Source organism: Aquarana catesbeiana, linkage group LG10, assembly GCF_042186555.1.
Source record: "Aquarana catesbeiana isolate 2022-GZ linkage group LG10, ASM4218655v1, whole genome shotgun sequence".
In the NCBI taxonomy this organism is placed as follows: Eukaryota; Metazoa; Chordata; class Amphibia; order Anura; family Ranidae; genus Aquarana; species Aquarana catesbeiana.
In genome coordinates, this window is record NC_133333.1 from 224,494,672 (window position 1) to 224,512,455 (window position 17,784).

Consider the following 17,784-nt stretch of genomic DNA (forward strand, 5'->3'; position numbering starts at 1 on the left):
TACAATGATCAGTAATGGCGGGGAGACTTCCCCGCCATAATATTACAATGATCAGTGGACTGCCCCCCTGTCATAATACAATGATCAGTAACAGTGGAGAGACTTCCCCGCCATCATAATACCATGATCAGTGTTGCTGGCTATAGCCCACGGCACTGATCATTTGGGAAAAACTGACAGGCTGGTTGTACACAAGTCAGTGACATAATACAATGATCACTGACATAATACAATGATCAGTGACAGCGGGGAGACTTCCCCGCCATCATAATACAATGACCTGTGACAGCGGGGAGACCTCCCTGCCGTCATAATACCATGATCAGTGTTGCTGGCTATAGCCCGCGGCACTGATCATTTGGGAAAAACGGACAGGCTGGTTCTACACAAGTCAGTGACATAATATAATGATCAGTGAAGACGGGAGACTTCCCCACCGTCCTAATACATCGATTAGTGGCGGTGGGGAAATTTCCCCGCCATAATATTACAGTGATCAGTGGACTTCCCCGCTGTCAAAATACAATGATCAGCTGGCTATAGCCCGCGGCACTGATCATTCAGGAAAAAACGGACAGGCTGGTTGTACACAAGTCAGTTAATAGATCAACTTGTGTCCCTGCTGAACCAGTGGAATTTGAATCCATGTATGGCCTGCTTATAGAAGGCAGCACGGTGGCTAAGTGGTTTAGTACTTCCGCCTAGCATCACTAGAGTTGTTATTAATCCCAACTAGCACAGTATTGCCATGGAGTTTGCATGTTCTCCTTGTGTGCCTGCGTGGGTTTCCTCCAGGTTCTCCAGTTTCCTCCCACACCCTAAAGATGGTAGGTTAATTTCCCCTCATTTAAATTGGCCCTTGTTTGTATGAATATGAGTTAGGGACCTTAGATTGTAAGCTTCTTTAGGGAATGGACAGATGTGAATGTACAATATACTGTATATGTAAAGTAGGCGCTATATATGACGCATATGATTAAATAATCATCAATGTCTGATAGTTTTCATTTGGTTTCTTTCCAAGCTCTTCAGAACTGGCACACCGGATCTCTCCTGTGATTAAAGTTACTGAAGATGGAAATATGGAGCAATCTCCAGAAAACTCTTTTCTCCTACCAGTATCCCGCTCTGATACATCGGAAGTTGGATATCTTAATGTCCCTTCCCCCAAGGTCGCCATTGCAGCCTCGGAGGACTGTGGAGCACCAGAGCCAAGCATTGACGATGTATAAAACTACTTGTAATGTTCTACTAAGAGGAACTGATTCAGACTGGTGATAGTAAGAATGACCACTAGGTAGCTCTTTCTGGATTGACTTAGGTGCCTTCCCTTTAAAAGTGTTCAGTTCATGCTGCTAATTGCACAGTGAGGTTGAGACGTCACAAATGACACTACCATGTAATCATAATATGACTGCTAATGTTTGTATTTTTGTTAGTTTATAAAAATTTTTTAATAAGACTGCTCGAGTTTTTCCTTCATGCTTATAATTCATTTATGTACTGCTTTAGAGTGGCTTAACCCTTTCGCCGCCAGAGCCGTTTTTTGTGTTTTTTTTTTGCACAAATGTTTAAAAAAATCAAAACCCACAAATATTATATGTTTCCTAAAGCAGACACCCTAGAGAATAAAATAGTGGTAGTTGCAATTTTCTCTTTTGTTCATTGATGGACACAGCACTTTAATCTTGACCTTAGGGTTATATCGCCACCTTTAGGAGAGAACTAGGCAGAACACAGAATAAACAAGCACAGTACCGCCCAGGGGACGGTCCTCCTGGCTATAACCCCTTACTCTGCTCCCAGCAGCTCAGTTTTTTTCTGCCTAGTCTAGGAGAAGGACCTGGCTCCCTATGGGGACCAGTGGTCTTTGAAATTTTTGCTGTTTTTGCTTTTTCTTCCTATGATCTACAATCAACAGCCGGGCTGGGTGACAGGCTGGATAATATAGATCCTGGTAGTCTCCCCAGCCTGGCCATCGAGCGCGTGCAGACCTTAGCTCCGCGATGGGTCGACCGCGACAGGCCCCATTCTGGGCCGGGGCGGCCGCTGAGCTATATGCTCCGGGGCACACATATGTCCGGGCTACTGCTGTGCGAGTCAGTGTTGCCATGGCCGACAGCCACTCCGTACTATGCGGGAGATGGGTCTGTCCATGGAGTGCGTCCAGCAGTCCCTGCAGGAGGGGTAAGTATGGTTCCACCTGTTTAGGCAGGATGGAGCAACTGGGCACTCCCTGGGGGGTCGATTAGGGGGTCTCTCTCTCCCTTTCCTCTCTCCCTGCCTCTTTCCCTCCTCCTCATCCAAAGGGGGTGCTGCGTGGCTGGGCGTAGGGGGTGCGGAGCACTTACCTGGCCCAGGGGTCCTCCGGGTAATCTCTGGGTCCTGGCAGGGGGTTGTGCTGTCGTTTGTTCCCCTAGTTTGTTCCTCTTGTTTTTTCCCTTCATTTTTTTTTTTTTTGAAAAATCATTTTTATTGAATCTTCAGTTCCATTCAAAACTTCCCCTCGTTTTTTACCTTCGTCATGTGGCGGTGGCATATGTCAATCATCAGGGAGGGACAAGGAGCTCAGCAGTGGCACTGGAGGTCTCCCACATCCTACAGTGGACAGAGCGGTGCATGCCGGCTCTTTCAGCCGTGTACATTCCGGGCGTAGAAAGCTGGCAGGCGGACTACCTCAGTCGTAAGTTGCTGGACCAGGGGTAATGGTCACTGCATCCGGAAGTGTTTCGGCTCATTTGCCCACGGTGGGGCATGCCAGATGTGGATCTCCTGGCCTCTCGGCTCAATCGGAAGGTGCAGAGGTTTGTGGCCAGGTCAAAAGATCCCTGGGCGGACGCGTCAGGCGCGTTGGTGGCCCCATGGGGGCATTATCGGCTAATTTATGCCTTTCCCCCCCCCTCAGGCTTCTCCCTCGCCTGCTGCGCAGGGTGGAGGCCGAGGGGATTCCAGTGATTCTAATTGCCCAAGACTGGCCTCAACGTCCTTGGTAGGCCGACATGGTACGAATGGTGGCGGATGTTCCTTGGCGGCTGCCGGTGCAGGAGGACCTTCTGTCTCAAGGTCCGATACTCCACTCTGCTTTATCATCTCTGGCTTTAACGGCATGGCTGTTTTTTCCCTTCATTTTTTTCTTTAACGGCATGGCTGTTGAAAGCCAGGTGCTGCAGGACCGAGGGCTGTCGGCTTCGGTAATTTCCACTATGCTAAGGGCGCGAAAGTCTTCTTCCCGGAAGATTTATCTGAAAGGCCTACATCTCCCTGTCGGAAGAGGTGGGGTGGCATCAGCGTTCATATTTGGTTTCCAGAATTCTGCTGTTTCTGCAGCGAGGAGTGAATCAAAAGCTTGCATTAAGCACCATTAAGGGGCAGATATCAGCTTTGGCTGTCTTTTTTCAGCGGCCTTTGGCGACTCACTCATTGGTGCGTACGTTCAGGGGGTTCGGCATGTGACCCCTCCGGTATGCCCGCCGCTGCCCCCATGGGATCTGAATCTGGTGCTTCAGAAACCACCATTTGAAAACATTAGGGAGATCCCTTTATTGACACTGCAAGGCAGGTTTCTGAGTTGGCGGCCTTGTCATGCAAGTCTCCCTATTTGATCCTCCACAAGGATAAGGCGGTGCTGCGTCCGCAGCCCTCTTTTCTTCCGAAGGTTGTTTTGGCCTTCCATCTAAATGAGGATATTGTGCTTCCATCCTTATGTCCTCGGCCGTCGCATCCCAGGGAGGTCGCTTTACATTCTTTGGAAGTGGTCCGGGCTCTGCGGGTGTATCTATAAGAAAGGGAAGGAAGGGGTCAAGAGGAGATCCCCCCAAAAAAAAAAAAAAAAAAAAGATGGTCCGCTCAAGAACAAACAGTTGAACCTACAAAAACTTTATTGTGTCACAATATGTAGAAACATAATCCAACAACCATGTGTATTTAAAAATAGGGCAGATAAAAGTCCTATTGTGCTGGTGGCCACCAGACATTACACATATATCTCATGCATTCATGCACTCACACTCATCAATTAAAGTCACTAGAGACCCGGGTCTATACTATTTCACTGGAATTCCAGAGCTGGATTGGCTACATAAGTGGGTAGACTAGGTCCTTGTAGGTAAAGTGCAAGTGCTAATACACAACAAAAGTCCCCTCGGATGTGAACCAATGGCTGGTTAGACATATGTATGTGTCAATCAACCAGAGCCAAGGAAGGAAACGGTGTCCTGATTGTGTGGTGAACAATTGCAACTCTTAAAGAAAATTGACTGTGTGTAGTGTTGCTCACGACCATGTCTCTGCTCTCTACACGAATATCAGCGAGTGACATGTGAGACGTAACCTATGCGAGACAGTGGCCCATGACCTCATTCCATCCCAGCTTGCCTCGATCATTTGGCTACCAACCAACTGATTGAATTGAAGCCGCACTGCCCCCAGATTATGAAATTTTCATATTTTAAATTATAATCTGTACAACAGATTATTCTGTTGTTCCATGTGCGGGTAATACCAGTGCAATGCCTATATGTAACTACATATCCGGACTATCCGGAATCACTTTGTACTAATTTGTCCTATGCGACTTCACAGGCAATCTCACTGGTAACAATGTTTTTATCCCGTATGTGGATGACAATACATGGGACGTGAGCTGCCATTTAATCTGGCCAAAGCGATGGTTGGTTGCATATATTCATACTCATTATTTTTATTCCGTGTGTGTATGCCATGCAATTTTTGATCAACTATTGGGACATCTCTGTTTATTGTCAGGATGATGATATGTGTTGCAATTTAATTCGGAACAATAGACTGTTCCCTCTTGCTCCCATATATCACTATTTTGACTATCTTATTATTATTATTATTATTTAGTATATGGTTATATATGCACGGTTTGTTTTTGGAAATGCAGCATTCCTCAATTGGCTTTTATGTATTGATAGCAGTTGCTTGACAAGCCTTTTTCCGTTATTTCATGATGGTAAGAGATGCAATATTCAAATCTGACCACATACACAAGTCAATCAGATTGAATCTCTATGTATCCATTACCCTCAATGGTTTTGTCTAAATAGATGTATGTATGGGTGTGATTGGCACATTCTTGGTGATTGCAATTATGGTCAAGCTATGGTATTCAGGTGTTAATTAAGAAGACAGGAAATTGAACACTAGCCCTCTGGCTATTTAAACATCCAGCTACTGATACCACATTAGCTCTGAGGAAGCTTGGCAACAAGCGAAAGCGCTCAGCATTTGACCCATGTGCAGGTGGCACACAGACTCTCACACTCTAACTACAATATCCTTCCAAATTGGATGTGAACATCTCTAACGATCCTGATCGGATCAATCAAGATTTGGGATATCAGGTGAAACCTCTGCGGTGAACACGGACGCCGAGCGTCTCTCCGGATTGCTTATACCATTGGATATGAGACACTAACAATCTTGACCCTTGTGACTCACCTTACCTTCTGCCGGAGGATACCCGGAAGTAACCCGCTCATGCCCACAACAAGCTAATACCGCATGAACGTGTTTTCAAACCCACACGAACGCGGCCATCAGCAACTCCTTTGGGCTCTACTCCTTCTTCATTGAAGACGTCAGACGGTGAGCTAAAATGTACCCTCACATTCATGAGGCATTTTGTTTATGGCCATTTTCCGTCCATCCTTAAAAGCCCTCTATGTGAGGTTGCTTGAGTTGCAATTGTTCACCACACAATCAGGACACCGTTTCCTTCCTTGGCTCTGGTTGATTGACACATACATATGTCTAACCAGCCATTGGTTCACATCCGAGGGGACTTTTGTTGTGTATTAGCACTTGCACTTTACCTACAAGGACCTAGTCTACCCACTTATGTAGCCAATCCAGCTCTGGAATTCCAGTGAAATAGTATAGACCCGGGTCTCTAGTGACTTTAATTGATGAGTGTGAGTGCATGAATGCATGAGATATATGTGTAATGTCTGTGGTGGCCACCAGCACACAATAGGACTTTTATCTGCCCTATTTTTAAATACACATGGTTGTTGGATTATGTTTCTACATATTGTGACACAATAAAGTTTTTGTAGGTTCAACTGTTTGTTCTTGAGCGGACCATTTTTTTTTTTTTTTTTTTTTTTTTTTGGGGGGATCTCCTCTTGACCCCTTCCTTCCCTTTCTTATATATGCTTTATGGTCCATTGAACAACCGTTTGACAGCTAGTCAGCTACATACCACTGAGTTATATGATTAATGATACGGGTGACATGAGAGACATATTAATTTGATTAATTACCACAGTGGGAGGGAATTCCCCTTCCCCCGTTTGTCACCCCAGAACCTACTATTGGACGACTTTAAGGTGTCCTTCCCCCCCCTTTTCTTTTCATCTGCGGGTGTATCTGTCTGCTTCCGGCTCCTTTACGGAGGTTGGACTCTGTGTTTGTTTCGGTGGCTGGTCCGAAGAAGGGCCTGGCGGTCTCATCGGCCACCATTTCTCGGTGGATCAGACAGACTGTTGATCAGGCTTATGCCATAAGGGGACGGGCGCCTCCCTTTCCCGTCGCAGCGCATTCTACCAGGGTAGTTGGTGCTTCCTGGGCTTTCTGGCATCAAGCGTCCGTTTCACAGGTGTGTAAGGCGGCTACCTGGTCGTCCGTACACACTTTCACCAAATTTTACAAGGTCGATGTGGGCGCACCTTCGGATGCATGCTTCGGCCGCAAGGTTTTGCAGGCGGCCGTATGAGGTTGCGGCTCCCCTGATGGGGGAGTTCTTTTTGTTGTGGGTGGAGTTTATTTTCTCTGTGTTCCCACCCCTCGTTTTTTGCACTGCTTGGGGACGTCCCTAAGGTCAAGATTAAAGTGCTGTGTCCATCAATGAACGAAAGAGAAAATGGGATTTTTGTACTTACCGTAAAATCCCTTTCTCTGAAGTTCATTGACGGACACAGCACCCACCCCTCCTATTTATGTTTGTACTGCTTCTTGACGAACTGAGCTGCTGGGAGCAGAGTGAGGGGTTATAGCCAGTAGGACTGCCCCTGGGCGGTACTGTGCTTGTTTTTTCTGTGTTCTGCCTAGTCCTCTCCTAAAGGTGGCAATATAACCCTAAGGTCAAGATTAAAGTGCTGTGTCCGTCAACGAACTTCAGAGAAAGGGATTTTTCGGTAAGTACAAAAATTCCATTTTTTACGTCACACGATATTACCGCAAAGGTCTAGGAAATGCAAAGTTTCAATAAAAAAACGCACGACCGTGAATTTTAGTGCAAAACAACGCAATAAATTACCCACATTTTAAAAATATAAAAGATGAGGTTGCACCGAGTAAATAGATGCCCAACATGCTAAACTTTAAATTTATGTGCGCCTGTGAAATGGCGACAAACTTCAGTACCCTATATTTTCTATAGGCAACGCTTCAAAAGCCCCCCTATAGGTATCAGTTTAGTGTGGAGTGGAGGGAGCGCCGGTACCGGGGGTGTGTACGAGCGATCGGGCGGCAGCTGAGCCCCCCCGAACACTCTCATCTGACAGGCAGGAGTCTGCCTGTCAGTTTCACACACAATCCCGGTAGCTGCAAATTGTGTGTGATGCCCCCCGCCATTAGGTCTGTACGACGTACGGACCTGGCGGTAAAAGGGTTAAAAGATAACTTATCAGGTTAACCACTTCAATACCAGGCACCTAGACACCTTCCAATTTTCAGCTTTCAGCGCTGTCGCAATTTGAATGACAATTGCGCGGTCATGCAACACTGTACTCAAACAATTTTTTTATAATTTTGTTCCCACAAATAGAGCTTTCTTTTGGTGGTATTTGATCACCTCTGTGGTTTTTATTTTTTGCGCAACAAATAAAAAAAGACAGAAAATTTTGAAGAAAAACAAGTTTTTTTTTGTTTCTGTTAAAAATTTTTGTGAATAAGTACGTTTTCTTCTTCAATGACGGGTACTGATATGGCTGCACTGACGGGCACTGATACGGCAGCACTGATGGGCACCGATGAGGTGGCACTGATGATGGGCACTGATAGGCGGAACTGATGGGCACTGATAGGTGGCACTGATGGGCACTCGTAGGTGGCATTGATGGGCACTCGTAGGTGGCATTGATGGGTACTTATGGGTGGCACTGATAGTTAGCACAGATGGGCACGGATGGGCACTGACAGGTGGCACCGATGGACACTGATGGGTGGCACTGATGACACTGATTGGTGGCACTGATGCCCCTAAGGGTGGCATTGCTGGGCATCACTGCAACATAATGGTGCCAATCAGTGCCCATTTGTGGGCACTGATTGGCAAAGATTGGGCACTGACTGGGCACACGTGGATGGCCATGGGGTACATACCTGGCCATCCACATGTTGCCCCTTCCCTGGTGGTCCTAGTGGCGATCCCTGGTGGTCCAGTGTGGTGATCTGAGGGGGGGCTGCGCTGATAAACAATCAGCACAGACCCCCCCTGCCAGAAGAGCCGCCGATCGGCTCTCCTCTACTGGCGTCTGTCAGACGCGAGCGAGGAAGAGCCGATCAACGGCTCTTGCTATTGACATCGTGATCAGCCGTGATTGGAAACGGCTGATCACGTTGTAAAGAGCCTCCACTGGAGGCTCTTTACCAAGATCGGTGTAGCGGTGTGTCAGACTGACACACCGATCGCCGCGATGCGCGCCCCCATGTTATCCTGCTGGATGTCATATGATGCCCAGTCAGGATAACTGAACCACTGCCCGGCCCTCATCTGCTATGGGCCGGGCGGGAAGTGGTTAAGGCCCATTCACACCTGAGCGACTTTCTGCTTGAAGCTTTTAGCTCTAAAACGCTCGACAAGCCAAATCCCATTCATTTCAATGGCCCCTGTTCACATCTGAGCGTTGTGTCGCCTGAAGCAAAACACCTGTAGCTCAAAAAAAAGTACGAGATTGCTTTTTGGCAGATTATAAGCGGTTTTAGCCCCATAGATGTCAATCGAAACGCCTAATTTGAGCATTTTACGAGCGTTTTCTGCTCAAATAGCAGCTCTCCACACCTAATTCTTTCTCTCTCTCCCTAGTGCTTTCTTTGGGCTAAACAAAAATATCTGAAACTAAAACGCTTTAAAAAAGCTTGAAAAAAAGCTTAAAAAAGCACCCGAAAAACGCCAGTAAATCGATACACTCAGGTGTGAATGGAGCCTAAAGTGGAACTTAATTGTACCTGAGCACCATAAACTAAAAACGCCATTTCATTCATTTTTAATATTCACAGCAAGCACCCTCATCCATCCATGTCTACATACTTTATTTTGTTGAAATCATGTTGAAAAAACGACCCCCTAGCATTTCTAGCTGTGGCCATTTTGAGTAAGGGCAGATGATTCATGTAGCGTTTACTTTATGGAATCCATCTGCCCTTAGCTCAGGCATGCAGTCAGGAGGGTGTGCTTAGCTGAGAAAACTCATCCTTCAGATGAAAGAAAAAAACGCCCATGAAGAACCCTGGGATGTATGGCATCATTTTGGCCGAGACCAGAAACCAGGAAGAAACTGACAAAATGTAAGAAAAAAAGTTTAAAACAAGTAAATATAATAGAAAAATATGGAAGAATTGGGGGACTTTAAAGTTGCTAATAAACACAAATTATTTCAAAGTTTTTAAACATTTATTTTACATTGTTAAAAATCATTTGATAAAATTGATGGGTTCAATAAACACATATATCACATTTCATGTGAAAAATTTATGCTTCCGCTCGACATGTTTCGCCAAATTTGTTACACAGCTTCTTCAGGAATGGAGTCAATGCATAAATTTAAAAAGCAGTAAAGAATTCATAAGAAATGTATACATATCTTACATAATCAACTTTTTTGACAATACATACAAAATTATTCACTTATTCTATACAAAAATCAAAAAATAAGATAAATATATATAAATACATTTCCTCTGGTGCTCGGACAAAGCTGCACTATAAAACCATAAAAGAAATAGAAGATAATAAATATGTATGCATGTATGTAAAATTACACATACATACATTATATATATATATATATATATATATATATATATATATATATATATATATATATATATATATACTTTCTTATCTATTTACTAAGGATAGCAGCATAAGGATTAAAAAGAGTTCATATTGATTGAGAAAGTTTAATTCTGCTCTAAGGGCCAAACAAATACTGCTTCCAAAGCACAAACATCATGTAGTCCTCACAATTACTTTTTTTTATTAACCCCGAATTATGTTGTTTCCCCTGAGGAATCCCTCCCAATCCTAAGTATATGCTTAAGGCCCCTTTCGCACTTGTGCGTCCTGGGACTGCAAAGTCACACCGACTTCAAAGTAGTCCCTGTACTACTTTGGTCCGACTTTGATGCGAGTTGAGGTCCATAGACCTCAGGTTTACACAGGTATTCCCTGAAATCGCCTCAAAATTGCGGCCACAAAATGGTGAAAGGGGCCTTACAGGGGCATTGACTTCTGATGATATGCAGGCACCTCTATTACCTGATGAGGCTCTCACACTAGATTGTTAAAAAGCAAGAGTCAGAGTAGACCAGAAATCAAGAATTTTCCAGCTAAGACAATGAAGAACACGCATTTTAAAGACTGAAATATTGAAAAGGTGATGGATCTAAAGTAGAGGTCAAGTTTAATTTGTATTTTCCATAGTAATCCTTACCCCCCGTTATGCTAGTTCTACCCCCATGGCTCAGAACGTGTGCTGGAGTAAAACCCTTCAGTGACATCCTTCTCTCCCCTTTACCTCCCCAAATTCTGAGCAACTGTAGAATCAAATAGTTGAATAATTTAGTTGGGAGAACATAGCCTGAAGATCTAAACGTTCCCATTTTGATCCCAGGTTTCTGCACTGTACCTTTTCATTTACGGCCCCCGGTGGTGTTCAATGGTTAAAGTCCTCCACAAGTATCTTGTACCTGTACACAATAAGTAAATCAATAGCCAGAATGCCACGATGTGGGCAAAATTCAGCCCCTGATATGAAGGATTATACAAAAACAATTGTTGCCAATGGGACATTGATAGGGTTGTGCCACAAAGATTAATACCACATTCCAGAGCTGCACGATTGATCGTTAAAGAATCCAGATCACGATTCTACCCCCCTCGCGATCTTAACCCAGCATTTTCCCGATTCAGTGCAGAGAGTTCTCTGCTCACAGCTGACAGCTGTCAAGAAAAACCCCAGGCAGCCTGCCCAGTTTATCACAACATTGCTTAGGCCAGGGTTAGGCAACCTTTTGAGCAGTGTGCCGAAAAATGTGTTCAAAGAAATTGAGCGTGCTAATTAACATCCTGTACTCTCATGCCTTAGATCAGCCCCAATTCCTGTACCTCCAGTCCTCAGATCAGCCCCAATTCCTGCACCTTCACACCTCAGATCACTGTACCCCTTGCAAATATGTCCCCCACTGTACCCCACAGCTCATCTGTCCCCTCACTGTACTATCCTGCACATCTGCCCCACCTCTGTACCCTCTTTCTCATCTTCCCCACCACTGTACCTCCGAGCACATCTGCCCCACCACTGTACCTCCGAGCACATCTGCCCCACCACTGTACCTCCGAGCACATCTGCCCCACCACTGTACCCCCCTGCTCATCTGTCCCAACAATGTACCCCCTTCTTATCTGCCCCACCACTGTACCTCCCTGCACATCTACTCCACCGCTGTACCCCCATGCTCTTCTGTCTCACCACTGAACCATCTTCTCATCTGTCCTAACACTGAACCCATCTGCTCATCTGCCCCACCACTGTCCCCCCTGCTCAACTGTCTCACCTCTGTACCCCCCCTGCTCTTCTGCCCCACAACTGTAACCCCCTGCTCATCTGTCCCACCAATGCAAAACTCAAACACACCCACAAGGAGTGTAGCTCCTCTGATGGGACTTTAAAGCGGGTCACTTCCAATATAAGTACAAAAGTAGTGGGGTTTTTTGTAAAAATAGGTTCAAAATTTTATTAAAGAAAATACTTAAAAGAGGATCATTATGACCTAACAATAATACATAAGTACAAAATGGATGCATACAATAGAAGGAAAATTGATATACATGGAACAATGACCAATTGTAATGGTAAAGTTGATTCAACAACAATAAACCTTAACCCAACGTTTCGAGGTAAATAGGGGGGTTGACCTCTTCATCAGGGGTAGCGATAATTGGTCAGGATAATTTTTTTTTTTCTAAAAGGTTACACCTCTGTACCCCCCCTGCTCTTCTGCCCCACCAATGTACCTCCTTTCTCCAAATCCCCCCCCCCACACTGTACCCCCCCCCTGCACATCTGCACCACCTATATACCCCCCTGTTATAAACTACCACCTTCGGGTGAATGGAGAGGAAGACACAGCTTGGTCCATCACCTAATGACACTAACAAAAAAAAAATGATGCTGGACTAGAAGGGGTTATATACCTGGATAAGGCTTTTCACTTGGATTGTTGGTGGCAATATATAATCCAATGGTAATGATTAGGAATCCCGGTGTCCTGGGAAACACTTCAAGAAATGGGTTTTACAGCTAAATCACAAATCCTGTTTTTAGCCATTTTGTCTACTTGTAAAAGCCTCAATTCCTTGCAGTCTGATAATTTAAAGAGCTGGAGCCTAAATCTAGCGCCTTAGACCGCTCGGCCGCACTGCCTTAAAGGAGTTATAAAGGCAGAAGGTTTTTTATCTTAACGCATTCTATGCATTAAGATAAAAAACCTTCTGTGTGTAGCAGCCCCCCCAGCACCCCCTAATTACTTACCTGAGCCCCATCTCTCTCCAGTGATGTCCACGAATGTCCAAGCCGTCCAAACACTCTTCCTAATCGGCTGAGACACAGCAGCGGCGCCATTGGCTCCCGTGGCTGTCAGTCAAAGTCAGTCAGCCAATCAGGGGAGAGAGGGAGCGGGCCTGGGTCGGGGCTCCGTGTCTGAATGGACACATGGATCTGTGACTCTGCTAAAGTGCCCCCATAGGAAGCTGCCGACTGTGGGGGCACTCGTCAGGAGGGGGGGGCCCAGGAGCAGCAAATAGGGACCCAAGAAGAGGAGGATCAGGACAGCACAGAGGAGGTAAGGATGACATGTTTGTTATTTTTTTTGTTTTTTTAAAACGAGCCTTTACAATCACTTTAAAGGAAAAAACAAAATATTGAAGAAAGAAATAATTAGAACTAAATTGTGTGTAAAGGGAAAAAAAAATAAATATTATTATTATAAAGGATTTTTATAGCACCAAAAGTTTGAACAGCGCTTTACAAAGGGGAGACAGTAGTGTTAATTAAAACACAATTCAATTTAAGAGAGTTAGGAAGGCCCTGCTCCTGAGAGCTTACAATCTAATGAGGAGGGACAAGTGGTACAAAAGGTAATAACTGTGACGGATAAGCTGATGGGAGAATTAAAATTCAGTTGTTAGGTGAGGGTGGGATACTCTTCCCTGAAAAGATGAGCGTTCAGGGATCGCCTAAAAATGGTCAGAGTAGAAGATAATCAGATTGGGGCAGAGAGTTACAGAGGATGGGAGAGGCTCTGGAGAAGTCCTGGGGATGAACATGGGACGAGGAGACAAGGAACTACAAAGCGGGAAGTCTTGGAAGGAACGAAGAGGAAGCTTTGTGTGATATATTGAGACAAAATTGATGATGTACTGTAGCTTGCAGAAGAGTTGTGAATGGCTTTGCCTGTTGTTGTTCGTATGTAGAATTTCTATCATTGGTCAATGGGAAGTCAGTGGAGTGATTGGCATAGAGGGGTGGGGGACACTGACTGGTTGGTAAGATGGATGGGTCTGGCAGCAGCATTCATGATAAACTGAAGGGGGATAGCTTGTGTAGAGGTAAGCTTATGAAGTGGGAGTTGCAATAGTGAAGGCTAAAAATAACAGGAGAGTAAATGAGTTGCTTGGTGGTTTCATTGGTTAAGAAGCTGTATATTTTGGGGATGTCACGGAGGTGAAGTCTACAAGATTTGGAAAGTGACTGGATTTGGGGCTGAAGGGGACAGAACCTTGGGGGACCCCTACAAAAAGAGGAGAAGACAGAGTTGTAGGCAAAACTGAAGGAATGCTGTGATAGATAGGAGGAGAACCAGGAAAGAGCAGAGTTGTGGGGGCCAAGGGGGTGGAGTTTTTTTTGGAGGAAGAGCAGGGTTGGTCAACAGTATTAAATGCAGCAGAGTGGTCTATTAGTAGGAGTATGAAGTGGTGTCCATTGGTTTTAGCAGTAAGTAAATCGTTAGTGAGTTTTAGTAGGGACATTTCTGTGTAGTGTTGTGAGAGAAACCCAGACTGTAAGGGCTCAAGAAGGTTGATGTCAGTGAGGTGGGAGCTCAAGCAGTTGTAGACTAAGCGTTCTAAAAGTTCAGAGGTAAATGGGAGCAAGGAGATACAAAGTGGTTTCAAAAAGTTTCGAGACTAGTTTTGTAACACACCAACAGATGGCAGCACAGGGCTGCACGCACAGTCGCAGGGAGCCCCGACTTTAATAAGTTAGTGTGCCAAAAGACATCGTCCTGTGTACATCGGGAGCTGTGCAACTCCACCACATACGTTACCCCGTCTTTTCTATCATTATGGACAGCAAGTTACTGTAGAACAACGAGCAAACGTGAAATTCTGCAATGAGTCGTTCCAAGTGTTTTGAGTGGCACGCACGATTGCTCATTGATGATCATCATGCACAAGTTGCCGAATGGTTTCAAAATTTTCGGGGGTTGAGCTCGTTGAAGGTCTTCCTGATCTCTCCTCGTGTTCCTGTGATGTTCTTCTGCTCTTGAAGTGCACATGCCACACAAAAAATCTCGCCGTAAAGTTGGCAAATCATGTCAAACATCTCTATGGCAGATTTGCCCAGTTTCACGCAGAATTTTACGTTTGCTCATTGTTCTAATTTGCTGTCTATGGTGAAATAGCAGATGTGGTAACGCACATGGTCAGAATAGCACCAGTTGCACAGCTCCCTATGTACACAGGACGATGTGTTTTGGCACACTGACTAATGAAGGTCGGGGCTCCCTGTGACTGTGCATGCAGCCCTGTGCTGCCATCTTTTGGCGTGTTACAAAACTAGTCTCAAAACTTTTTGATACTAACTCGTATTATTATAGAGATGGTTAGTAGCAGAATAGAAAAAGAGACGGGTTAAAGTGGTGACGGCTTCTGCAATTAATCATTTGCTACTTGGAGAGATAGGTGGTTGAAGAAGAGGACACTGTGAAACTGATGAGGTGGTGATCAGAGAGATGAACAGGGGTGTTGGTGAGGTTGCAAGGACTGCAGAGATGGGAGAATAGGGTGTTACCATCAGAGTGAGTAGAGGTGTCTATTGTGTCAGGTTAAAAGATGAGGTTGAGTTGGGTTAACAGGGATGTCAAAGTCAGTAAGAATCAGGGCCACTGGTAAGGGGTACCAACAGTCCTGTAAAGAACCTGGGCACACAGGGAGGCCCTGGCAGCAGGGGGAATCAGATGTGGGCAGGACAGTGAGGACCATTGGTGCTACAGGGTTGCAATTACAGGAGTGATGCCCTGTGTGTCTCTCCCCGCAGCAGCTGAAATCCAGTTTCTCCCCCTCTCCCTCCAGCCTGCTTTCAGCTGCTGCAGGGGGGGGGGGACACACGCAGGGCATCATTCCTGCAATTGCACCCAAGCCACACAGATCATCCTCCCTGTCCTCCTGTCCTGCCCACATCTGATTCTCCCTGCTGTGTGTGCCCCCCAGCACTACCGGCTTATTTCTCCTGCCGGCTGCTGCAGGCAAACAGGGGTGGAGAGGGGGGGGGTGGTCGATGTTTAGGATTAGGAGCTGGGGAAGGGGGCGGTAAATATGTCATTTACCGACCCCCTCCCTTTTCTGAATGAACTCAGAAAGTGATCAGTAATGTGTTCATTCATAACTGAAGCATAGTAAACTGTGTTCACACACAGAACTTTATTTATTACATCAATACAATATTATCTTTTAGATTTATCAGGAATTTTGTAAGTCATGTTATGTGTGTGTCCGCTAATATTGATTTTAGTGAACTTTAGTGAAAATATCATTTTGATTTTTGCTAGTGTAAGGGGTTCGAGTTCAGTTTCGGTTAGGATTTAGGAGTTGGGGTAAGGGTTATTCATTATTATTTTATTTATTTGTATTTTATTTATTATTATATGAATAACAATAAATTAATAAATAAATGTAAAATAAACCCGCAAATAAAAATCATAAATAAAAAATAAATACATTCAATAACTTAATACTAAGTAACAATAAATAAATAATTAACTCTTAACTTTAACCCTTAAAAAATGAAATAATAAATAACTAAACAATCTAACCCTAACACAAAATAAATTATTATTATTATTTTTAGTGCCTTTTTTTTGTTCGAGTTTGGATGTTTATTGTTGTTTTATTCTTATTATTAATAATAATGTATTTAATGTTTTTTAAGGTTAGAGGTTAATTATTATTTATTAATGTATTATTACATATTATTAATTTATTTTACTTATTTATGAAGATTTTTACTTATTTGTGTATTTATTTTACATTTATTTATTCATATATTATTACTATTTTATTTTTTGCTTTTCATTTGAGCAGAAAATGGCGCAAAAACACACCCAAATCTGCCTGATTTAAGCGACAAAAATAAGCTCCGGAACTTGTTTGAGCTTCAGGCGACTTGGAGTGGAGATGTAAATAATTGTTCCCCCCCCCCCCCTATAGTGTTTTTGAGCTTCAAGCAGATAATTGCTCAAGTGGAAACCAACTCCACCTGGCCTTATCCCAGGAGGGGATATCTACCTGAGATAAGGCCAGCCTCTTTTCACTTGTAGTATCGGCATCCATTAACCTGAAGGTGGCAGTATACAACCTTACACTGATAATTAGGAAACCCCTGTGGTCCTGTGATTTTTTTTTTTACTTTTTTTTTTTTTTAGTTTATGAAAATAATTTTACAGATAAGTCAAAAATCCTGTTTTTTAGCCATTTTATCTACATGTAAAAACACCCATTCTCTACAGTATTTAAAGGATTGGCAGTGATGGGATTCGAACCCACGCCTCCAGAGAGACTGGAGCCTAAATCCAGCGCCTTAGACCGCTCGGCCACACTACCTTATGAAGGCCATTTTGATCTATGAAAGGAACAACTAGAACTAAGATGTGTGTATGGGGAAACAAATACCCTGAACTTGTTAAAGTATAATTAAAGCCAACATTTTTTTTGTTTTGGATAGAGATGAGAAAGATTAGAACACCTATCAGTTTGTATTTCTGTCTGTGCCCCATTAGGGAGATTTCCCCTCTACCATTATCATTGAAAGTAAAAGAAAATCCCAAATTTTGGGTTGTCCCCAGAAAAGTAATAGAGTGGAAATCTCTAATGGGGACACCAGTTATGATGACCTGGTGGTCCCCAAGAAATTCCCTTAATTGGCAAGAATTTCCTCTCACTTCCTGTTTGGCTATGGGACAGGAAGTGAAAGGGAAATCTCTCCAATGGGATACAGATGGCAAAAAAAAATTATTTTCCTGTTTTTTTTTTTTTTTACTTTAGAATTGTGTATGAGCACTTAAGCAAAAATCTAACCATGTATGGCCAGCTTCAGACTGGTCCTTCACCACCAGCTAACCCATATAAGGGGGCCTTCTCCCACTGACCACCATTGTGGGGGGGGTCCTTCTCTCACTGACCACCAGTGTATGGAGGGCCCCTTCATCACCAATGCTAGGTGCCCTCTAACACCGACAACCAATGTACAGGAATACATA

At 44.2% G+C, this 17,784-nt stretch overlaps 1 protein-coding gene and 1 non-coding gene across 4 annotated transcripts in view; one reads left to right on the top strand and one right to left on the bottom strand.

The window, feature by feature from the left end:
• CCDC30 (coiled-coil domain containing 30) overlaps positions 1 to 1,460 on the top strand; it is a 103,346-nt gene extending 101,886 nt beyond the window's left edge. For all 3 annotated transcript variants that reach the window (XM_073603365.1, XM_073603366.1, XM_073603367.1), the window contains one exon: positions 1,025 to 1,460. In XM_073603365.1, coding sequence (XP_073459466.1) covers positions 1,025 to 1,232 — 208 coding nt within the window. In that variant the 3' untranslated portion in view covers positions 1,233 to 1,460. The remainder of the gene's footprint in view (positions 1 to 1,024) is intronic.
• A 15,586-nt stretch (positions 1,461 to 17,046) lies between these two features.
• TRNAL-UAG (transfer RNA leucine (anticodon UAG)) lies at positions 17,047 to 17,128 on the bottom strand. The gene has a single exon. It is a non-coding gene; the product is annotated as a tRNA-Leu (tRNA).
• Positions 17,129 to 17,784: the final 656 nt, after the last annotated feature.